Below are 26,207 nucleotides of genomic sequence, written 5' to 3' on the forward strand. Positions count from 1 at the left end.
TCTTGAAGATGGACCAGCTCTGCGCCGGATGGATGAAGATAGAAGATGCCGTCTGGATGAAGACTTCTGCCCGTCTGGAGGACCACTTCGCCCGGCTTGGATGAAGACGTCTACCAGTAAGTCGATCTTCAGGGGGTTAGTGTTAGGTTTTTTTAAGGGTGTATTGGGTGGGTTTTATTTTTTATTTTTTAGATTAGGGTTTGGGCAGCAAAAGAGCTAACTGTCCTTTTAAGGGCAATGCCCATCCAAATGCCCTTTTCAGGGCAATGGGGAGCTTAGGTTTTTTTAGTTAGGTTTTTATTTGGGGGATTGGTTGTGTGGGTGGTGGGCAATGACCTGCAAAAGGCCCTTTTAAGGGCTATTGGTAGTCTAGTTTAGGTTAGGGTTTTTTATTTTTTTTTGGGGGGGGGGCTTTTTTATTTTAATAGGGCTATTAGATTAGGTGCAATTAGTTTACATTTCTGTAATTTGTTTATTATTTTCTGTAATTTAGTGGGGGGGTTGTACTTTAGCTAATTTAATTTAATTTAGCTAATTATATGTAATTTATTTAATTGTTTTTAATTTAGTTAATTTATTTAATTGTATTTAATTGTAGTGTAGTGTTAGGTATAATTGTAACTTAGGTTAGGTTTTATTTTACAGGTACTTTTGTATTTATTTTAGCTGGGTAGTTATTAAATAGTTAATAACTATTTAATAACTATTCTACCTAGTTAAAATAAATACAAACTTGTCTGTAAAATAAAAAATAAACCCTAAACTTGCTACAATGTAACTATTAGTTATATTCTATCTTAGGGTTTATTTTATAGGTAAGTATTTAGTTTTAAATAGGAATTATTTGGGTAATTATAAGAATATTTATTTAGATTTATTGTAATTATATTTAAGTTAATGGGTGTTAGGTTTAGGGGTTAATAACTTTAATATAGTGGCGGTGGCAGATTAGGGGTTAATAAATGCAGGTAGGTGGCGGCGATGTTAGGGACGGCAGATTAGGGGTTAATAATATTTAATTTATGTTTGCTAGATGGAAATGCAGAGGTTAAAGGGTTAATATGTTTATTATAGTGGCGGCAACGTTGGGGGCAGCAGATTAGGGGTTAATAAGTGTAGGTAGGTTGCAGCGACATTGGGGGCAGCAGATTAGGGGTTAATAAATATAATGTAGGTGGTGGCGATGTTGGGGGCAGCAGATTAGGGGTTCATAAGTATAATGTAGGTGGCGGCGGTGTCCGGAGCGGCAGATTAGGGGTTAATAATATAATGTAGGTGTCGGCGATGTCGGGGGCGGCAGATTAGGGGTTAATAAGTGTAAGATTAGGGGTGTTTAGACTCGTTTCTGAAAACTCGTAATACCAGCGCTGTAGGTAAGTGAGCGGTGAGGGAAAACTGTTAGTTAGCACCGCACAGCCTCTAACGCAAGAGCCCTTCTTTCTTTGTTGCATCTAAAAAGAGAATATTTTGAATGTATTACTGTTTTTAATGGATTTAACTGTGATGAAAAAATCTTTCCCTATGTATGTGAGTCAGTACTGGAGCTGTCTTTATCAGCCAGTGGGCAATCTGTCCTTAGGGGTGATATTTACACGCGCTTACACTTTCTGTTCATTATCTAAACAGTTAAAACATAACCATTTGCTGGCATAAATAGTGCTCACTCATATATATGATAAAATTATTTGAGTCTTATGACCCTTTAAGGCCAACATGAGCTGGGACTAACACTTAGCAAGCATAGCTGAATAGTGATAGTACACCTGCAGCTTTGTCCCTTTCTACACCAATGTCTCACAAAGCCAGGCCACAAGTGTATGCACAGGGTAGCTGTTCACGATACCCATTCCTGATTTAACAATTGATCTAATAAAAAATGATCGGCTAGATTACGAGTTTGGCGTTAGAAGCTGTGTGGTGCTAACGAGCAGTTTTTGCTCACCACTCACTTACAGACAGCGCTGGTATTACGGGTTTTTCCAAACCCGGCGTTAACCAGAAAAAAAGTTATCGTAGAGCAAAATTTTGCTCCACCTCTCACCTCAATAACAGTGCTGCTTACGTTAGCGGTGAGCTGGCTGAACGTGCTTGTGCACGATTTCCCCATAGGAATCAATGGGGGAGAGCCGGCTGAAAAAAACCTAACATCTGCAAAAAAGCAGCGTTTAGCTCCTAACGCAGCCCCATTGATTCCTATGGGGAAAATACATTTATGTCTACACCTACCACCCTAACATGAACCCGAGTCTAAAAACCCCTGATCTTACACTTATTAACCCCTAATCTGCTGCCCCTGACATGGCCGACACCTACATTATATTATTAACCCCTAATCTGGCGCTCCGGACACTGCCGCCACCTACATTATACTTATGAACCCCTAATCTGCTGCCCCCAACATCGTCGACTCCTACATTATATTTATTAACCCCTAATCTGCCACCCCCAATGTTACCGCAACCTACCTACACTTATTAACCCCTAATCTGCCGCCCTCAACATCGCCGCCACTAAATTAAAGTTATTAACCCCTAAACCTAGGTCTAACCCTAACACCCCCTAACTTAAATATAATTTAAATAAATCTAAATAAAAATAACTATCATTAACTAAATTATTCCTATTTAAAACTAAATACTTACCTATAAAATTAACCCTAAGATAGCTACAATATAACTAATAGTTACATTGTAGCTAGCTTAGGGTTTATTTTTATTTTACAGGCAAGTTTGTATTTATTTTAACTAGGTTCAATAGTTATTAAATAGTTATTAACTATTTAATAACTACCTAGCTAAAATAAAGACAAAAGTACCTGTAAAATAAAACCTAACCTAAGTTACAATGACACCTAGGGCCTTTTGCGAGGCATTGCCCCAAAGTAATCAGCTCTTTTACCTGTAAAATAAATTACAAATCCCCCCAACATTAAAACCCACCACCCACAAAACCAACCCTACTCTAAAACCCACCCAATCCCCCCTTAAAAAAACCTAACACTAACCCCCTGAAGATCACCCTACCGGGAGACGTCTTCATCCAACCGGGCAGAAGTGGTCCTCTAGACGGGCAGAAGTCTTCATCCAAGCCGGGCAGAAGTGGTCCTCCAGATGGGCAGAAGTCTTCATCCAGACAGCATCTTCTATCTTCATCCATCCGGCGCGGAGCGGGTCCGTCTTCAAGACATCCGACGCAGAGCATCCTCTTCTTTCGACGGCTATGACTGAATGAAGGTTCCTTTAAATGACGTCATCCAAGATGGTGTCCCTTCAATTCCGATTGGCTGATAGAATTCTATCAGTCAATCGGAATTAAGGTAGAAAAAATCCTATTGGCTGATGCAATCAGCCAATAGGATTGAGCTGGCATTCTATTGGCTGTTCCAATCAGCCAATAGAATGCGAGCTCAATACTATTGACTGATTGCATCAGCCAATAAGATTTTTTGTACCTTAATTCCGATTGGCTGATAGAATTCTAGCAGCCAATCGGAATTGAAGGGACGCCATTTTGGATGATGTCATTTAAAGGAACCTTCATTCAGTCGTAGCTGTCGGAAGAAGGCTAGCTTAGGGTTTATTTTATAGGTAAGTATTTAGTTTTAAATAGGAATAATGTAGTTAATGATAGTTATTTTATTTATATTTATTTAAATTCTATTTAAGTTAGGGGGTGTTAGGGTTAGACTTAGGTTTAGGGGTTTATAACTTTAGTATAGTGGCAGCGATGTTGGGGGCGGCAGATTAGGGGTTAATAAATGTAGGTAGGTGTTGGCGATGTTAGGGATGGCAGATTAGAGGTTAATAAAATGTAACTAGTGTTTGCGAGGCGGGAGTGCAGCAGTTTAGGGGTTAATATATTTATTATAGTGGCGGCGATGTCCGGATCGGCAAATTAGGGGTTAAAAAATTATTTTAGTGTTTGCGATGTGGGGGGGCCTCGGTTTAGGGGTTAATAGGTAGTTTATGGGTGTTAGTGTACTTTTAAGCACTTTAGTTAAGAGCTTTATGTTCCGGCGTTAGCCCATAAAACTCTTAACTACTGACTTTAAAATGCGGTACCAGTCTTGACAGGAGAGGGTCTACCACTCACTTTTTGGCAGACTCATAATACCGGCGCTATGCAAGTCCCCTTGACAAAAAGAGGATACGCAATTGACGTAAGTGGATTTGCGGTATTTTCGAGTCTGGCCAAAAAAGTGAGCGGTACACCTGTACCTGCAAGACTCGTAATCCCAGCGGGCGTTAAAAAGCAGCCTTGGGACGGCCAACGCTGCTTTTTAAGCCTAACGCAAGACTCGTAATCTAGCCGTATATTATTTTATGCCAGTGGATCTAATTTTGTCAGAGACATGAAACCCAAAATATTTTTTTCATGATTCCGATAGAACATACATTTATAATCAACTTTCCAATTTACTTCTATTATCCATTTTGCTTCATTCTCTTGGTATCCTTTCTTGAAGGATGCACTACTGTGAGCTAGCTGAACACATTGGTAAGACAATCACAGGAGGCATATATGTGCCGTCACCAATCAGCAGCTAGCTCCCAGCTCCTGAGCTTAGTTAGGTGCATTTTACAACAAAGTATACTAATAGAATGAAGCAAATAATAAAAGATAAAAGAAGTAAATTGGAAAGTTGGATGCTCTATGTAAATCACAATAGAAACCGTTTGGGTTTCATGTCCCTATTACATTCTGTTTCACATAGTTGGCAGTGATTAAGCACAGAGAGCAATAATTAGCCAGTGACCAGCCCATTTCACGTAATGCACAATGATCAGTAATTAAGCCCTCCTTCTCAGATACATATTAGACAGTTAATAATCCCTTCTTGCCAGACAGAGAGCATTGATAACCCCCTTCCTGACATATACCTCTCTCACTTTCTCTACATGTTTTCCCCCTTCTATCCCCCAGCTTTTTATACTCATCTCCCGTCTATTTCTTTCTCTTCTTTCATTCATACATCTCTAACTATCCCCCATCATTCTATTACTCCATCTCCTCTGACTAATCGTTTCTCCATCCTCACTCCCTTTTATTCTTTGTTCTCTCTTTTCTTTCGACCTCCTTCCCCCTCCCTCCACAATTTCCTTTTTTTCATTCTTCAAGTTGCCTTGTCCTCAGTCCTGCCACATTCTTCATCCAATTACAAAAACATTAACAATATATAATTCTACTAATCAAACAAAACTTCCAACATTGACTTTTCATACTTTCACAACTGGATGAGCACCCAGTTTATTTCTGCTTATGGGATGAGCGTTGAGTTTATTCTTTGTTTGTACAATAAAGTCTTTGTACATCATACTTATTTATTACGATTATCCATTTATGAAGCACCAAAATAGCATGAACGGTTAGTACAATAAATGCAATGTTTACATATCATTTATACAAAACAGTTACAGTAAACTAGCCCTGCCCACAAGTTTCCACCTTTAAGCGAGGTGATCTACAGGACAGGTGATGTTATTTGATGCACTGTGTGTTTAGGATTTCAATTATATTTTGTGAAGACTGAGGGTAGCCAGAAAAGGGCTGGTAGATCAGTAGCAATGTATAAGAAAGATGAGTCTGAAAAAGACATGATGGACTGCATTAGGGAGTAGACTGTAGGTTGGGAAACCAACAAGTATTGAGTTGTGGTAATCAAGGTAAGACATAATAAATAAGTGAATTAGAAATTATTTTTGTTATTTGTGAGAAAAGGGTGATTTTGTTTGTTTTGCTGATATTTTTAAGGTGAATGTGGCAAGTTTTAGCAGAGGCCAAAACATGGAGGGCAAATGGAGGTTCAGAAGACTCAAAAGGAAGCAGGCATGGGGGTTTGAATGAGTTGTCATCAGTTATATAGAGTTTGAGATTGGGAATAGTATATGAAGGTGGGAAATTAGGACATTTAGAATAAGGTACCAGATAGAAAGATGGTGACAACAAGTAGATGAGTTTATAGATGTGGTGCAGAGAGATAGATTGGGGAGTCATCAACATATAGATCTTATTGAAAGTTACAACACTTGGGTAGGGAACCTAGAGATTTAATGTAATCTGAAAGGAGTAGAGGATCTTCTCCCCAACAAAAAGAGGTAAGGGGGACAGATTTTATAGCAGAATATAGAGAGATACAAACAATAAGGAAGTTGTGTCACAGAAGCCAAAAGGAATGGTTTGGATTGGCTGGAGGGAAATTGACAGTAGGCAGGAAATCACTGCAAACTTACCATCCAAAGGCTGCCATGATATCTTGTAATGGGTTATTCCAGGTGTTTTTTTCCAGGACAACTTTAGTTTATTTACTCCAGTGTCAATGATCTGCAGGTCTTTCACATGAAGCACCTGAGTGGGGTTAGAGTCTGTAGGAAAACATTATAGTATTGTTCTACATTATGTAATTATTGCAGTCTGTTTTCGTAATTAAATGACCAATTACTCATTTGATCTGAGGCATTGTATTAATTGCTATACTTAATTAAAAAACCTGTGTCAATTAACATTTGATAGTTATCGGTATTATTTAATCTGTTAAATAACCCAGATTAAATGTTCTCAGAGATTACAAGATAATTGGGGCATAAAATAGCTATAATTAAAGAAAAGGATTTTCACTAACAGCACTCTTTCCTCTCTCTTTTGAGTGACATCGTACCACCTGTTACTGGTCAATCACTAAGTGACAGACCCTAGACTGAGGTTTATATTATGATTAATCAATACACACCATGTGGGAGTGTCAGGGTTCAGCATTCCACTGAATGCGCTTCAGACTCTCTGGGAGGAGAAGGAACCCTACAGTTTTTAGAGTTCAATTACAGGAAAAGCAGACAAAATAAACAATGACAAATGAATGGCATTTTTAATCATTTTATGTGGAACAACAACTGATGTTTAATGTCCCTTAAATATTCCACTATTTTGATGCTAATTGCATATTCCTATGGTTTATTCATAAAATTTCAACTATTTATTCTTCTTAACACAGGGGTACATGACATACATGAGATTTTGACTTGGATAAAACTGGTGGTGGATTATCCTTTAGCTAAAACCATTAGCAGCTGCATTTTTATCTAAAGTGAGTTAATTTTAGAAAGATCACAAACCTACAATGCAGAGAAAAATGATAGGTGAGGAGGGAAGGAATGAACTCATGGGGCTGGTTCAGTGTGAGAAGAATATCTATTAAGACTGTAGTAAGTGGAAAAATAACATACATACACTCTGTAACCAGCAGTGTTCCATGAAACCATGAACAAATGATTTAGAGGCATTTTACAGTGAATAATGCAGCTTGTTTGTCCTATTAGTAAATTGTTTATGCTTGTTTTTTACTTTAGGTATATATGTTTTATACTTTAGGTATATATGTTTTTTATATTACTCACCTGTGCTTTGGATAAGTGTAGCAGCTGGACCTTCGGAGTTGCTGTACATGGCTTGTACATTCACAATATACCTGGTGTTTGGCTGCAAGTTAGTAAGATGATAAGATCGGACCGTCAGAGCCAGGTATTGGCTTTTGGGGTTATCTGTAAATTAGAGGTCACATTCACAATTCACATTAATTTCTAGTGAGTAATTCTATTTTTAAAAGATCTTTTAAATATGATGAGAAAAATTTTAACAAAACAAAAAACTAGATTATTTCAACTTTGAAAATTAAAAATTCATGAATACTTAATTAATATATTACCATTTCTTACAATGAAAGAGATTCTGTAATGCTTGGTAAGGCAAGATTAGATTAGGTAAGATTAGATATCGGTGCTACCAATACTGATATGAAGATATAAATACTCACACGCCTCAGTATCAGAGACAGATCAGATTTTGCTATTTCATATTTGACAAAAATACAAAATGCTAAATGTTAGGGGCTAAAGCAGAAACTGAGGAATTGACCATTACATCACTGTATACTTACAAGCTTTTAAACTAACAATGAAATAAACATTTGAAAGCACCAAATAAAAATAAGCAAGAGCTGAGTTATTTATATAATACCAGTTAACAGTATAGACTCCACTGGGCTTTGCTCTTTCTTTGTTAAGATGGACTTTATACTCTTTAAAAATTGGGACATTAGAATATTTTGAAGGTACGACTTGTAATTCAGATCTCAGCAGTTGTTCAGGAGAAGAGCATGGGTTTAGATCGTTCCTGGTTTTATTTTGTGGAATATATATATATATATGGAAGCAGCAGAATATTTATATTTATATATAGCACCAGAGTGTACTTTGGGACACAACTCCAGATCTGTGACAATCCAGTTAAACGTGGGATAGTTAGGACAGGCTCTTTGCATTTTGTTATAATTGTAAAGTTCCATAACCACAAAAAGTGCTATACAAGATAAAGATACATACTTAAATACACAATGTCTGGCCAAGGGATCACTAGCTTATACATATACTCTATTGCACATTTCACTGTTCTCAGATGTACAAATTACATTTTTTGGTCAGATATTTTTCTCTTCACAGTTTAAAAAATAATCAATAGGAGCAGACCTGATGATGCTGCTGGGCTCCAGGAGACTTTATATTCAGTGGCCCCAGCTGTAGAACTCCAAGCGAGTGAGATAGAGGTACTTGTGTATCCGGTCACCTTAAAGTTAGATACATACCCAAGAGGAGCTGCAAAATAAAGCATTGTTCCTTTTAATTGCTCATTTATTTATTCAATGTGTACATAAAAGCCAACTCATTACCAAACCCAACACATGTATGATGATAACATGATCTATATATATAATTATAGAGCTTACAATAAATGTCATTCTATCTTTTAATCTATAATCCTAGCAATTTTGCATGTATTAATTGTCACTACTGCACTGCAATATATGACCTCATATTCTTACCTGCTAACAATAGCCATACAATTTCGCAAGATAATAACAACAATAAAAATAATAAGTAATAGTCACTCTCTTTTATACCTTTCTTAGACCCACTGTGCTAGATGTCTGTAGTATTTGCTATCAGCATTTTTTTAAGCAAAAATTTACAATCACCTAGATTATAAGTTTTGCGCTATAGAGGGTGCGAAACGAACGCAACAAAAGTTGTGTTATTTCACCCCCCATAGTGCTGCCATTACGAGTTTTGAAAAAGCCGCCTTGTGCGTGCAATATGATTGTGTTGAGCTCCATACCGCACAAAATGCAAGCGCTGCTTTGACGTGCTCGTGCACGCTTTCCCCATAGACATCAATGGGGAGAGAATGTTAGAAAAAAAAACTAACACCTGCGATCACAGAATGAAAAGCTCCGTAACGCAACCCCATTGATGTCTATGGGGAAAAACAAAGTTACGTTTAAACCTAACACCCTAACATAAACCCCACATCTAAACATCCATAATCTGCAGCCCCGACATCACCGACACCTAAATAAACTTATTAACCCCTAATCTGCTGCCCCCGACATTGCCGCCACCGAAATAAATCTATTAACCCCTAATCTGGCGCTCCCAATATCTCCCACACTATACTAAAGTTATTAACACCTAAACCTCTGGCCTCCCACATCACTACCACTAAATAAACCTATTAACCCCTAAACCGCCAGCCCCCCACATCGCCAAAAACTAAATTAAACTATTAACCCCTAAACCTAACAACCCCCTAACTTAACATTAAAATTACAAGATCTCTATCTTAAAATAAATAAAAACTTACCTGTGAAAATAAAAAAACCTAAGTTTAAACTATAAATTAACCTAATCTAAGTATTAGACTAAAATTAAAATAACTACAAATTAAATTAATTAAATTACTCATTTAAAAAAACTAACACTACTAAAAAAAAAAAATCTACAGTTACAAAAAATTAAAAATACTAAATTACAAAAAATAAAAAAAATATTAAATTACGAAAAATAACAAATGAAATTATCCAAAATAAAAACAATTACACCTAATCTAATAGCCCTATCAAAATAAAAAAGCCCCCCAAAAATAAAAAACCCTATCCTACAATAAACTACCAATAGCCCTTAAAAGGGCCTTTTGTAGGGCATTGCCCTAAAGAAATCAGCTCTTTTCCCTGAAAAAAATACAAAGACCCCCCCCAACAGTAAAACCCACCACCCAACCAACCTCCCAAAATAAAAAACCTAACTCTAAAAAAAACCTAAGCTGGGGGGCGTGTCCTAGCCGCAGCCGGGAGAAGTCGCAAGATGGTGAAGCTCCCTCTATAAACTCTACATTTTATCAGTTATTTTCCTCCCATCCGACTATATTCACGCATAAATAGTGAAAAAGCCAAGGAAAAGCCAAGGAGTTGTTTGATACCACAGACTACCCTGTTTCCATCGGCAGCAAAATACTCGGAGGTTTCAAAGATCGACGGCTGCGGCCTCATATTTACTTTACATTCAGCTACCCCCCCCCCCCCCAGCAGCCGGGTACAATAGTCTCACACTAGTGCCTATCTTAACTTTCTCTCGACACCCTATGCTTAGACATGGAGGGGGATTTTCAGGCGCAGATACAGTTAATCCTAGAGGGCCTAGAGCTACAGATGCTCTGCAACTTTGAGGACTTGCACTGTACCCTGCAATCTGCTGGGGGTAAGAAGGATCACGAGTTACCAGGAGCGACAGATGCAATGGGAATCGCTACGCAGCAGGAGATATCTAACCTAGATGGGCAAAACCGCTCACTAAGCCTTGCTTACGCACTCAGCCTGGTCTGGAAATGGAGGACCTAGTAGCACCGCAGGGAGCCTTCTATACACAAGAACACGTACCGCTACAGACCGGATCCAGTACTCATCCTCTTGCTACAGCGCATAGTAACTTTCTGAGTGGCGACAGTACAGAGAAACCAGAGATCATCCGAGCCTTGAGCAACATCGATATTGACTATCCGCCTGGAGCTGCATCCTGCAATCATCTCTATCAGCCGAAGAATGCCACCGGACTCCCCTTGGTCGTCTCTCTGGATGGTGCGGCCGGCCTCCGGAGGGGCGATAAGGCCTCAGGGACACAGTTCTTCTTTGCAAATCAACAGCAGAGTGGTGGGTGGCGATCCAGCGGAATGAGGTACGTGGTGAATATCTTCACAAGTTGCGTACAACTACCCACATATCAAGCCCTGATCTATGAAGGATTGTCGGTTACTGGGCCTCCAAGTGGGGCTGCTGATTTACACAGAAGTAACTGTCCCGATCCAGACCAGGAGTGGGGTGGGTTAATCATAAGGACCCACTTTCCCATGTGAAGTACTGGACATCGTTGATCTAAGTTACAATCCCCTATTTTACATGTTTATGCTTCTGAGCCCTACTTGTTGATGCGAATCCCTATATGTATGTATGCTTTTACACTCCTGAGCTTAATGCTTCGGTCATTATTCATGCTGACGCTCTACACTACTGATATAGCTCTTTTACCTCCCCAGCCATTGAATGGATTCAGTCTGAATGGTATTAGAATAGCTCTATTAATTGTTTTACATCCAAAGCTGTTGTATAAAATTTATAAAATTTATTGTTGAGTCTTCCGTCTAGCATATAGTGAAGGCATACGTTATCTTACAGATGGAAGGTGATGACAAATCATAATAATTGTTGCTGCTAGATATCTAGGATTTTTTCCCCCTTTTTCACAACTTTTGGATAGATATTCTAAGTACCACACAAGAGAAACAGGGAGCAATATTACTTTGATGCAGATAACTGTTATAACTTTGGCTAAAGGTTCCCTTCTTAGACACGAGGATTGGGGTCTTCACCTTACCCACTACTAGCTTATAGTCACCCCATATTTTATATCTTAATGTGTGTTATTTAGGTCCTTAGCCACTATCAGCTCTCCTTTAGCATTATGCATTATGTCTAGAAATGATCTGTTATTACATCTGTACCCTGACCTAGTTAAGAATACATATATATACATATCCTAGGCATACACTACTCCCTCTATATGAATATACTCACCTCCCCCTCCATGTTATAGTACACTCACTAGCCCAACTAGAAAGCATTTTACCTTATCTCCCCCTCTTCTCCTTTATTCGAGTGGCTCTTGCCCACTGACTTCCTTTCCCAATACCCCCTACGAGAAAAAGAGGTCTTAATTGAGTTTGTTTAGTCCTTTTGTTAATATTATCTCTATTACAGTTACTTATTGTTATATAGCATGTCTGATTTCCTAGCTTTTACATACAGGTTGTCATTGTTTACGCTTTACCGTGGTTTGTGTAATGGAGAACTCTGAAGTTTGCAAAATATATATAAACAATTCTTTATTAGTGAATTGCTACTCAATTTAGATTGTTAGTCCTCCTCTTCCTCACTCTGATGTATTATTATTTGCAAAACATTCTGTAACCTGCAGATATTACTATCTTAATCTGGGATGTTGTTTTATATGTCCTTAATTGTTGACTTACAAACTATGTGTTACCCTTAATGCTGTATCATTTAACAACCTCAATAAAAAATTAAAAAAAAAAAAACCTAAGCTACCCATTGCCCTTAAAAGGGCATTCAGCACTTTTTCTTGCCCTTAAAAGGGCATTCAGCTCTTTTAAGAAAGCCCAAAACCCTAATCTAAAAAAAAAAAACACCCAAAAAAAGTTTAAAAAAACCTAACACTATGCCCCGGCGATCCATTTACAGTTTCTGAAGTCTGGACATCCATCCTCATCCAGGCGGCGAGAAGTCTTCATCCAGGCAGCGAGGTCTTCATCCATCCAGGTGGTGTCTTCTATCTTCATCCAAGCGGCATCTTCTATCTTTATCCCGGCAGCATCTTCTATCTTCATCCTGAAGACATCCGGCGCGGAGCATCCTCTTCATACGGTCGCCACCGTATACTGAATCTTCAATACAAGGGAGTCTTTTCAAAATGGCGTCCCTTGCATTCCTATTGGCCGATTTGATTTTGGAAATTCAAATCAGCCAATAGTATGAGAGCTACTGAAATCCTATTGGCTGTTTAAATCAGGCAATAGGATGAGAGCTACTGTATTTTTTTTCAGGGAAAAGAGCTGATTTATTTAGGGCAATGCCCTACAAAAGGCCCTTTTAAGGGCTTTCGGTAGTTTATTGTAGGCTAGGGCATTTTTTATTTTGGGGGGCTTTTTTATTTTGATAGGGCTATTAGATTAGGTGTAATTTTTTTAATTTTGGATAATTTCGTTTGTTAATTTTTGTAATTTAGTATTTTAAATTTTTTGTAACTGTAGATTTAATTTTTTTAACAGTGTTAGTTTTTTTTTAATAATCTTTTTAATTAAGTTATTTTAATTTTAGTCTAATAGTTAGGTTAGGTTAATTTATAGTTTAAACTGAGTTTTTTTAATTTCACAGGTAAGTTTTTATTTATTTTAAGATAGGGATCTTGTAATTTTAATTTAAAGTTAGGGGGTTGATAGGTTTAGGGGTTAATAGTTTAATTTAGTTTTTGGCGATGTAGGGGGCTGGCGGTTTAGGGGTTAATAGGTTTATTTAGTGGTAGTGATGTGGGAGGCCAGAGGTTTAGGGGTTAATAACTTTATTTAGTGGCAGCGATGTCGGGGAGCGGTGGAATAGGGGTTAATATCTTTAATATAGTGTAAGCAAATGTTGGGGTGCGGCGGAATAGGGGTTAATAACTTTAGTATAGTGGTGAAGATGTCGGGGAGCGGTGGAATAGGGGTTAATTACTTTAATATAGTGTTTGCAATGCAGGAGGGCCTCGGTTTAGGGGTTAATAGTTAATGGGTGTTAGTGTACTTTGTAACACTTTAGTTATGAGTTTTGTGTAAAAGTTTTGTTGCGTAAAACTCATAACTATTGGTCTCAGATTGCGGTACAGATCGTGTCGGTATAGGGTGTAACACAAGCTTTTTAGCCGCACCGCAAAACTTGTAATGGCATCTCTATGGAAATCCCATGCAAAACCGTCATTTTTTCTAGTGCGGGTGCGGGACTGACGTTGCGTTCCAGGCTAAAATGCTTGCGGTACAGCTATACCGACAGGACTCGCAATGGCTGCGTTGCTGTTTTAACGCTGAAATGGCCATATTTTCAGCGTTAAAACACGAACCCAAAACTCGTAATCTAGGTGAATGTGAGGTGATAAAAATACAGGTCACTGATTTTGTGTTTTTATGTACACAGCAATACTTTATTCATGAAATTTACACATCATTTAAAAGAAATCAATGTGTAAATAAGGGACTGACTGGGATATTGGAAAAGGCTGCCATTACAAATGTCAGGCAAGGCCTCAGTTCTACACCAGCCATCTTTGTTACTTGCATGGACACCAACATTCATCTAACTATAACTACCATAGTGTAGTGTAGGTCAGTGTAGTCATATCCTGGTGCAACAGTTTTTTCAACCCTTCTATCCTCTGTCCCTGACCCTGTACACTGTGCTAGTAAATGAGGTGGGGTACAATATGCAGGTAAGTACAGCAGGACATCATAAGGTGAAAGAGCATGCATCTGGGTGTTAGAGCATACATATATCATTTTCACTCTTATTTTTTATGTGTGCCTGGTTAAACACAAACTTCTCTATGGAAGATGTTAATAATAATGATAATAATTATCTTGAGTTAGGATAGATTAGGAGATAGAGCACCTGACTTAATGCCTTAAGATGGCACTATGTATGAATGATAACCATGTGTTGTCATCATGGGGGTGTCCCCCATGCAAGTCAGATCCTGGGGAGCCCCACACTGTAGCCAGGAAATGAGGCTTCATCCTTCCCCATTTCTGGCTGCAGTGCGAACTACGTGTGATGTCACCATGACATGCATCAATAATTTTTCAATAGGAAGGGGAGCTCTAAAAAAAACCCTACCTCCACCCTTGTTTGTGCTAGAGAGACAAGTGACCCTCTCATTTGAAAGAGGAGAATGATCTTGTTTATTGTCTATCTAATATGCAGTTAATCACCACTGGTCTTGTGTAAATCCAGCTGCCAGGTGATTGGCATAGTAATGAAAAGCACCTTAAACCATTGATTTTATTTTGAAGGCTCTGCCCATTTTTATGAGGTTTTCATTACCCATTCACCTTAGAAATACTCCATAGTTGAAAGAGTGAGGTCCCACCATTCAGATAAGGGACTTTATGTCCTTATAACCGTGATCGTTATTGTAATAATAATCTCCCGGCAACAACCGCTAGCTTCTATTTGGTGAGTGTTGTCAGGGCTCATAGATCCATATCTCTCTGAACTATGGAAAAAAACTGATAGTATTTTGTGAAATTCTATATAGGATGATTTTTGGTGCAACTATTTTACGTTTTGTATCTAATATTTGAACAATGATATATTTTATACCCACTCATTATCTTTATAAATTGATAGATGGTTTAAACAAAAATATTACATTTAATCTTATGATTCTCATTTATTATTTGTATAGCACAATACAGGTATAAAATACTAAAGTGGTATTTGTGGGATTTTCAGAAGCTGAACTGATGCTAATAGTGGTACCATACAATGTGTGTTCAGGGCCGTATTTACAGCCCAGGTGCCTGTTTGAACCAAAATCTAAAGCGCCCCCCCATGCGCTCCCTGTTCACATGTATGAACCTATGAGATACAGCCTAAAACTTTATAGAATTAAGATTTTTTTTTTACATCAGCTACTACTTTTGCCACATAAAAGGCAGTCCATGATCTATAACAAAACAATCCAGACAGTATTTGCCCAGTAAAATGAATTCCAGTCAGAACAATATTTGTTTTTTTTAATATAATTTATACAAGAAAAGTGCAGGTTGTCTAAACTTTGCTGACCAACCCTGCAATGTGTACAATCAACCAAGGGGTCTATCTAGCAAGCCGTCCACTGTGTTGCATTCAACGGCACTAATACGCTCGCCTAACATCGCGGCCGCAGACCTGAATATGATCTCCATATTTATAAAAAAGCCGGCAAAAAGCTGCGCATCAAGTATGGGGCGATGAGCATCGGACTGTTGTTAACTAACAGTCATCGATCTTGTGTCTATTCAGCTTTTTACCAACTTTATTTATACCCTGTCACTAAACGCCGCCACTAAATAAAGTTATTAACCCCTATCCCGCCGCTCTCGGAACCCGCCGCCACTAAATAAAGTTATTAACCCCTATCCCGCCACTCCCGGACCCCGCCACCACTAAATAAAGTTATTAAAGTTATTAACCCCTATCCCGTCGCTCCTGGACCCCGCCGCCACTAAATAAATGTTTTAACCCCTAAACCTCTGGCCTCCAACATCACTACCACTAACTAAACCTATTAACCCCTAAACCACCAGCCCCCCACATCGCCATAAACTAAATTAAGCTATTAACCCCTAAACCTAACAAGCCGCTAACTTTAAATTAAAATTAAAACATCCCTATCTTAAAATAAATTTAAACTTACCTGTAAAATTAAAATAAACTATTTTTAAACTATTAAATAACTTACCCTAACTATTATACTACACTTAAATTAATCTAGCAATTAAATTAACTAAATTACTGAAAGCATGACGTAAGCATTGATCTGTGTCGGATTGAGACCGGCGGAGCGTATGTTACATCACAGATTTTATCTTTTGCCGATCTCTAGGCTTTGATAACTAGGTCAGATCAAGCTTGCAACAATTATGCTGCGGAATTTCAGCGTATTTTCGGTTGTCGGCTTGATAAATATCCCCCCAAGGGTCAGTGGTTTTTTTAAAGTGTGTTTATCCTGTGCAACAGCCCTGGCATTTTGCATTTTAGCAATAATATTCATTGATTTTGACAGCCGCTGCTGCTGCAGCTAATACATACCCACCGTGCACTCAGAGCGCACTGTAATAGCGCACAAATAGTCACTCACTGTCACTCCCCATAAAAGAATCAACCCCCACACAACACACTTACTCTCAGGCCGCTCTGGCTGCTCTGTCCGCATTCACTGGAGAAACTGACAGGACCGTCCAGTGTGGCGGCCATCTTTGTTTAGGTCAAAGTTATTATCTACTTTGGTGAGTGAGGGGAGAGCCACAGAGGTGTGCAAAAAAAAGACATATGGATCAGAGAGACAGACGCCTCTCTATGGAAGGCACTTGTAGGCCCATGCCTACTCTGCCTAATGGTAAATCTGGCCCTTTGTGTGTTTAAAATATCTAGGAAAGAATGATGGTCGTTCTGCTATTTACCATGTATGTCATGGAAAAAAGATACAAAAAATATAATTTGTTTTACATTTCATATGGTTACATTTCCTATATTTTCTGAAAACCAGTGTTATTTTTGTCCTGCTGGTAAAAAAGCCAAGGTATAATTTGCGTTGGTACCTCACAAAACAAATCATTTTGTAAATACAACAAGTGGCAAACAACTAAAAGGCGTTTGGAATGGTTTAGAACTGAAGGGCTTAATTACAATAGATGCTCATCAACCTCTCTGAAGTGAGATATTTTACAGCAAAAGCAAGTCCAATATATAATACACATATTGAAATTTTATTTTTATTTCATTTTTTATAATAAAATAATAATAATAATACTGTTTCACAGCAAGAGATGACTGTAGACCACTGAAACATGTTCTGCGGCTATCTATGGCAGATAAGGAAATAAGTAATACTCAATTTTTCTTTGTCTTTCTAACTTACAGATACTTACATGTTCTTGCAGTGGCGGAAATTCCCGGCCCAACCACTGAGCCAAACAACACATAGAGGGAGAGGACGTATTCGGTGTCATGTACAAGGTTCTTCAGCTGGTAAGAGGTGATGGAACTGTTTAGTGCTAGCTGACGCGTGCGATCTCTTCCAAAAAAATCTTTACAGGGAATAGAGAAAAAAATATAGGACTTAGTAAGAAAAACAATTAAAATGACACGGGCTATATACATTACTCTCAGAATACACTGAGTAGATATCACATAACATGGAGAGCACTCAGCGCAATTCTAGGTACACATCATACAGACAGCTGACCCCAAACTGGGCGCCTCGCCATACGCCCTGTAGTCTGCTTAAGCTGCCCAGTATTGATCTGAGAGTGCTTTCTGTGTTTTCTACTGGAAAATGCCTCCATAGATATGGTAAATGCAGATCTAAAGTCAGTCCACTCCTGCACTGCAGTCCATTAACGTGTTTTTCATGTATTAAATTATTAAATGTCCAGTTAATGCTTTATTAAATATGAAGTTAAATGATTTAAAGGCACAAAAAATGCTTAAAGGGACAGTCTAGACCCAATACTTATTCTTTATTACTAATTGTTACATACCAGGCAAGCATCTTGCAACAGGTTCTACATCTATAAACTTGTAAGAAGTGAAATGTTTAAATAATCATTTGTTTGTTAGTAGCTGAAAATGGCTGCCAAGTATGTCTCTTTGCAGATGATACAAAAATTTGCAACAGAGTGGATGTTCCAGGGGGGGTAGACAAAATGAGAAGTGATATACAACAATTGGAGGATTGGACAAACAACTGGGATCTAAAGTTTAACACAGCAAAGTGTACAATAATGCATTTAGGGAAGAAAAATCCAAATGTTAATTACAGACTCAATGACACTTTACTGACTGTTACAGATGAGGAACAGGACTTGGGAATTATTATTTCAGATGATTTAAAACTTAGTAAACAATGTAGTAATGCAGCGAGTAAGGCTAGCAGAATGCTTGGATGTATTGGTAGAGGTATTTGCACCAGAAATAATAAGGTTCTTATGCCACTTTATAGATCATTAGTTAGGCCTTATCTTATTCTTGAGTATTGTGTGCAGTTCTGGAGGCCATATCTTCAGAAGGATATTAACAAACTTGAATCTGTGCAAAGGAGGGCTACCAAAATGGTACATGGTCTAAAAAATAAAACTTACCAGGATAGGCTCAATGACCTAACTATGTATAGCTTAGAGGAGAGAAGGGAAAGAGGTGATATGATAGCAACTTTCAAGTGCGTTAAAGGGTTTAGTAAAACTGAGGCTGTGGGTATTTTACATAAAATGGAAAATTCAAGAACAAGGGGTCATGATCTCAAGCTAAAGGGTAGTTGATTCAGGAGTAATTTGAGGAAGCTTCTTTACAGAAAAAGTGATTGATTTATGGAATAAACTTCCTCAAGAGGTAGTAAGGACAAACACTGTGTGGGACTTTAAAAATGCCTGGGACAAGCATAAGGCTGTCCTACGAACTAGATACATTTATACTGTTAGGTAATATCGGGCAGACTTGCTGGGCCTATGGCTCTTATCTGCCGTCAATATCTATGTTTCTATAAGTCCAGCCTACAGCTTTCTTCTTGTACAGCCAGCTGTTTTCTTATATGACAGTTTAGCAGTGCACTTTAATATTCTTCAGTTAGCTATTTCAAATTGCACAAATCAACATGTGAGAGTAGGAAAACTTATTTAAGAGTCAACCATGATTGGAGAAACTTAACATACCAAAATATACCCGCAATAGTTGGGCGGAGCTTGGTGGCTACTAACAAACAATGAATATTTAAATGTTTCATGTACTTCTAACAAGCTTATAGATGTGAGACCAGAGACTAGAGGGTTCTCTGGTATATAACAATAAGTAAATAAAAACTTTGTTTTTGAGCAGTTTAAGGAATTTAATCAATATTCACTTATCTTTAACAAAGCTATTCTTCATGCTAGAAATATTATTTTGAAATAATGGAAAGCAAAAATAGAACCAAAATTCTCAGAGTTAAAGAGTCTATTAAATAGTTATTAATAGAACAAGTAGAATATCAGATCGGTGCAGAACAAATTATTGTTACATTTTTTAATAAATGGGCCGCATATTGAATCATTGGATAGCCCCTTACAAAGGCAAATTTTTTACCCTTTACGCCAATAGAATGCGAGCTCAATCTGATTGGCTGATTGGATCAGCCAATCGGATTGAACTTGAATCTGATTGGCTGATTCAATAAGCCAATCAGATTTTTCCTACCTTAATTCCGATTGGCTAATAGAATCCTATCAGCCAATCGGAATTCGAGGGATGCCATCTTGGATGACGTCCCTTAAAGGAACCGTCATTCGTCGGGAAGTCGTCAGTGAAGATGGATGTTCCGTGTCGGCGGGATGAACATGGATCCAGAAGAAAGAAGATTGAAGATGCCGCTTGATAGAAGACTTCAGCCGGATCATGGACCTCTTCAGAGCTCCCGCTTGGATGAAGACTTCAGTCGGATCATGGACCTCTTCAGCTCCCACTTGGATGAAGACTTCAGTCGGATCATGGACCTCTTCTGCTCCCCCTTGGATGAAGACTTCAGCCGGATCATGGACATCTTCAGCCCCCGCTTGGGCTTGGATGAAGACTTCAGAGCCTCTTCTGGACCGATCGGTGAACCCGGTGTGGTGAAGACAAGGTAGGGAGATCTTCAGGGACTTAGTGTTAGGTTTATTTAAGGGGGGTTTGGGTTAGATTAGGGGTATGTGGGTGGTGGGTTGAAATGTTGGGGGGGGGGGGTATGTATGTTTTTTTTTTACAGGCAAAAGAGCTGAATTCTTTGGGGCATGCCCCGCAAAGGGCCCTTTGGGGGTCTTTGTTATTTTATTAGGGGGCTTAGAGTAGGTGTAATTAGTTTAAAATTGTTGTAATATTTTTCTAATGTTTGTAAATATTTTTTTATTTTTTGTAACTTAGTTCTTTTTTATTTTTTGTACTTTAGTTAGTTTATTTAATTGTATTTCATTGTAGGTATTGTATTTAATTAATTTATTGATAGTGTAGTGTTAGGTTTAATTGTAGGTAATTGTAGGTATTTTAATTTATTTATTGATAGTGTAGTGTTAGGTTTAATTGTAACTTAGGTTAGGATTTATTTTACAGGTAATTTTGTAATTATTTTAACTAGGTAGCTATTAAATAGTTATTAACTATTTAATAGCTATTGTACCTGGTTAAAATAAATACAAAGTTGCCTGTAAAATAAATATTAATCCTAAAATAGCTACAATATAATTATAATTTAAATTGTAGCTATATTAGGGTTTATTTTACAGGTAAGTATTTAGCTTTAAATAGGAATAATTTATTTAATAAGAGTTAATTTATTTAGTTAGATTTAAATTATATTTAACTTAGGGGGGTGTTAGTGTTAAGGTTAGACTTAGCTTTAGGGGTTAATATATTTATTAGAGTAGCGGTGAGGTCCGGTCGGCATATTAGGGGTTAATACTTGAAGTTAGGTGTCGGCGATGTTAGGCAGGGCAGATTAGGGGTTAATACTATTTATTATAGGGTTATTGAGGCGGGAGTGAGGCGGATTAGGGGGTTAATAACTTTATTATAGTAGCGGTGAGGTCCGGTCGGCAGATTAGGGGTTAATAAGTGTAGGTAGGTGGAGGCGACGTTGGGGGCGGCATATTAGGGGTTAATAAATATAATATAGGGGTCGGCGGTGTTAGGGGCAGCAGATTAGGGGTACATAGGCATAACGTAGGTGGCGGCGGTGTACGGAGAGGCAGATTAGGGGTTAATAATAATATGCAGGGTCAGCGATAGCGGGGGCGGCAGATTAGGGGTTAATAAGTGTAAGGTTAGGGGTGTTTAGACTCGGGGTACATGTTAGAGTGTTAGGTGCAGACTTAGGAAGTGTTTCCCCATAGGAAACAATGGGGCTGCGTTAAGAGCTGAACGCTGCTTTTTTGCAGGTGTTAGGGTTTTTTTCAGCTCAAACGGCCCCATTGTTTTCTATGGGGGAATCGTGCACGAGCACGTTTTTGAAGCTGGCCGCGTCCGTAAGCACCGCTGGTATTGAGAGTTGCAGTGGCGGTAAATATGCTATACGCTCCCTTTTTGGAGCCTAACGCAGCCCTTCTGTGAACTCTAAATACCAGCGGTATTTAAAAGGTGCGGGGGAAAAAAAGCTAGCGTTAGATACGCGGGGCTTTACCGACAAAACTCTAAATCTAGCCGTTTTGAGTTTTCTGTATTTATCCACTATACAATAATTTATATGGAAATACAAAGATTTATATACTTTTTTGGGAATCTTAACAGCAGAACTTTCTCAAAGAATTATAGGACAATTTCTAAGTAAAAGCAGCAGGTTTGTTATATACAAAATTGAACTCTCATGATTCAGATAGAGCAAGCAAGTTTAAACAACTTTCCAGTTTACTTTTATCATCAAATTAGCTTTGTTCTCTTGGTATTCTTTGTTGAAAGCTGAACCTAGGTAGGCTTGTATGCTAATTTCTAAGCCCTTGGACGCCACCTCATTTGACAGTTTTTCACAGCTAGACAGTGCTAGTTCATGTGTGCCATATAGATAACATAGTGCTCACTCCCAGGAGTTATTTATGAGTCAGCACTGATTGGGTAAAATGCAAGATACAAGGTAATCACAGATGTAAAAATTATATTAATATAACCGTGATTGTTATGCAAAACTGGGGAATGGGTAATAAGGGGAATAGCTATCTTTTTAAACAATAAAAATTTTGGAGTAGAATGTCCCTTTAAGCATTTCACTAGCACAATAGACTTAATTCCCTATTAATCTACAGGGGCCGATTTATCAGGTGCGTATCATGTGCGACAGACATCGCTGAATGCCGACAGAATACACTGTCGGCATTTATCATTGCACAAGCAGTTCTGGTGAACTGCTTATGCAATGCCGCCTCCTGCAGACTCGCGACTAGCAGGGGGTGTCAATCAACCCGATCATATAGGATCAGGCTGATTGCAGACCACAGCCTCAGAGGCAGCGGACTAGTTATGGAGCATCAGTATTAAGACCGCTGCTTCATAACTGCTGTTTCTGGCGGGCCTGAAGGCTTGCGCGGAAACAGGGGCATCAGGGGCGATAAGGCCCTTGATAAATCGGCCCCACAGACTGAAATAGTGGAGAATGAAAACAATGACATGGCACATAGAAGACAAAGAGACAAGGTGTGGTAGACACGACTATGAGGTTGATAAAGGATCAGATGTAAATCAGAATAATATTTATAGTCCAGTATTTAATGCTAAAATTAATCATGTGTTTCTTATATTCCGTAAGAATTTTCTGTATGTTTCTGTATATTTTCTGTAAGTGGATAGTATATTCCAGCAAATAACCACAGCATTGTAAAATACTGTAAATGTTATAAAAATAATTTTAAAATATTTTGCAAGCAGAATTTACATTATTTGCAGCGGAGGGATACACCCCTTGAAAACTCTCTATATGAGAGCTTTATGACAAAGCACTGATTGGCTAAAATACAAGTCTGTCAAAAGAACTGAAATAAGGGGGCTGTCTGCAGAGGCTTAGAAACAAGATAAGAGGTAAAAAGTGTATTAAAATAACTGAGAACACTCTTGAGTATGTTTATGTAATCTCCTCTGTTGTAGCCTATTAGAGAAAGACATAAACTAGCACCTAACTTGATGAATCAGTCTTTGGGTATAATGTAGCAGGGTTATGCGTCTGAAAAACCTCAGGTTTTAGAGTTAAATTACAGGAAAAGAAGTCAAAATAGATCATGAGAATAAATTACAAAATATTTTTAAAACATAATTTTAACAGTTTATGGGAGATTCAGTTTTGAGTATTTTGTCCCTTTAAGATCCTCTGGCATGTTCTGATGTAGTTGTAACTGAAATCAGCAAATGACACTTTCACACACACTGTTTACCTGGAGTGGGGCCCCATGCTAGTCGGTATCCCGTGGCCCCAACCACTGGGTTCCATGACACCACCGCACTGTTCATTGTTACTGATGATGCTTTTAGTGTTTGTACCGCACTCGAGGCCACTGAAATAATGTAATATTGTATTATTAATAGCACAGAGCATTTAAAATCCCATCTCTGTTCAAATTTAAAGGGATTTTAAATAGAAAAAAAGCAGTCCAAATACTTCTACTGAAAAGTAGCTAAGTTATTATTATTATTATTATACTTTATTTATTAAGCGCCAACATATTCCGCAGCGCTGTCCATGGATACAATTCATTTAAGTAAGACAATACAAGACTTGTAAAATACAGGACAAAATTTACAAACACATACAGGAGGGATTGAGGGCCCTAGGATAGAAAAAAAAAAGTACATTTGATAACAGAACATATTGATATAGACTCAGGAGTTTTAGAACTATGTTCCTGCAGCAATCTAGGTAGCAACCTACTACTGAGTGACATCAGGGAACCCCCACCTCTCTGCTTACCTACTGCACATTCTGTTTGGATAACTGCTATCCAAAGACTCTCAGTTTATGTTCAGTTTTCTTTATTATACAGTGCTTCTAGCTATACAGCACTAGCTTAGTTTACCATAGAGTGTTACAATAGAATGGCTAAAGCTACTGCACTCTAAAGGTCCCTATACAATTAGTTTTTATGTCATTTTAAATGCTTGTATCCAAAACTGAATTGCACTTATGCACATTTCAAATTTAGCCATTTTTTTAACTTTGTGTGATAAATGAACTCCAGCCTATCTGGGAGAGGGGCTATGGATAAAAAATACAATTTTACAAGAAAAGTAGGCTAAATGAATAATGGGTATGTAATGTATTCTTCCAAAATATGCTCAATTAAATATTATACGTAAACTAATAGCAAAGTATCTAATATTACTAATGTATATTTATGTGTATGCTTAGAGTGATCTCTGCAACCAGTTTAGGATTTAAAAATGAGGGAGTGAAAAATTAACATGAGAAGGTGGGTTAAAGGGGGGAGGTAAGAGAAATACAAATTGATGTGTAGATAAATAACAAATCAAAAAAGGAGAGAATGTGAGATTATTATATATGAAAAAGAACATTTCAACCTGTTGATTTTTTTCCCATTGTTGTGATTCTTACAAATGTTAATGACATCTATTAGCCAATAATTATTAGAAGGTGTTCTATATCAGCCTATGAGAATTAAAAGGAAGTATGTGCTAACCAATGATAATTAGCAGGAAGTATCTCACAGCCAATAAACATTTGTAAAAAAAAAAATATATATATAACTTATTTATATGTTATCCTTTCATTTCAGCAATACAAATGTTTTTAGCACATTTACTTTAAATGTATGCAGTTCCTGTTTTCATAAAAAAAAACTATTTTTTTTTAATGTCTAGAAATATTTTATGTAAGTTAAAGTGAAGTGAAAGTTCTATTTCTCTTTAAAAAATCAGTTACATATTTCATATATAGCTAATATTTCAGTTTCCATTAGGAATAAGATATTTCTGTACATACAGGTTATAGCTTTTGCTGATACAAAGGGTCCTTCTACATCCACAAAGATGGGATTGACTGTAACTGTGTACTCAGTGTCAGGCTGTAGTCCCTGGATAAGGTATTGGCTGTAGCTGTCCGCCAGGTTAATGTTCTGGTTAATTCCCTCTGTGTTTGGAACAAAAAAGTATTTCGGAATTATAGATATGCATAAAATTTTACCAATATCTATAAAAGAGTAAAGATTTTGTATTAATTCTAACTTTATACCATAACATCCATGCTAAGATTCAACTTGTACCACATTGAATTAAATGATTAAATGCCCTGTAAGCGGATTAAAAACATAGCTAAATTCTCACTGGGGAGCCACAACATATTGCAGCGAAGACATGGCCAGTGAGCCAATTAGGAGTGTGTACACAAGTAGCTGCTAATCCCTGACAATATATTGCAGCTACAAGCGACACTTTAGCTATGTGCTGGGGATAAAAACACAGGGGTTGATCACATTCTACCGTTTGATAATTATCGTTATGTTAACAACTTTGGGTGAGCCTTTTTCAATGCCAATGTGACCACAATAAGCACTTTTTTCATTATCTTTAAGGTGAAAATGGTCTTAACGTGACAGTCCTGTTTACTAAACACAAACCAAATACTCTAAACTTAACCACACATTTATGGGTCAAATTCCACAGATAAAAGTACTTGATAAATCCCTAAACACTTTCTGAGTTATTGCCCCAAGAAGTTGTCAAATGTAACACTGGTCATACACAGGAGCAAAACAAATTGACATTTCCAGCGCCATATTGGATGACGTCACCAAACAGATACAAACTCTACCTGCTCAATCAATTAAAGTTAAAAAGAAATAAGAACCATTTTACATTAATAAAAATGTTTGAAATCCATAACACAACAAACACATATTACCTACTGCAGTTGATAGACAATTAGTAATTAATGATGCACATAATGACGTAATTTTGTGATCAGGAGGTAACAATTTCAAGCTTCAGGGATATTAATGGCAGAAATATTTTGAGATTGTGATTA

General features: G+C 37.6%; 1 protein-coding gene across 1 annotated transcript in view; it reads right to left on the reverse strand.

The window, feature by feature from the left end:
• LOC128664316 (collagen alpha-1(VII) chain-like) overlaps window positions 1-26,207 on the reverse strand; it is a 913,939-nt gene that overhangs the window by 727,664 nt on the left and 160,068 nt on the right. The window contains exons 13-18 of the mRNA XM_053719156.1: window positions 25,167-25,313; window positions 23,605-23,724; window positions 17,617-17,775; window positions 8,520-8,645; window positions 7,392-7,535; window positions 6,231-6,362 (exon numbers count right to left, since the gene is read on the reverse strand). Coding sequence (XP_053575131.1) covers window positions 6,231-6,362; window positions 7,392-7,535; window positions 8,520-8,645; window positions 17,617-17,775; window positions 23,605-23,724; window positions 25,167-25,313 — 828 coding nt within the window. The remainder of the gene's footprint in view (window positions 1-6,230; window positions 6,363-7,391; window positions 7,536-8,519; window positions 8,646-17,616; window positions 17,776-23,604; window positions 23,725-25,166; window positions 25,314-26,207) is intronic.

Source organism: Bombina bombina, chromosome 6 (assembly GCF_027579735.1).
Source record: "Bombina bombina isolate aBomBom1 chromosome 6, aBomBom1.pri, whole genome shotgun sequence".
Lineage (NCBI taxonomy): Eukaryota > Metazoa > Chordata > Amphibia > Anura > Bombinatoridae > Bombina > Bombina bombina.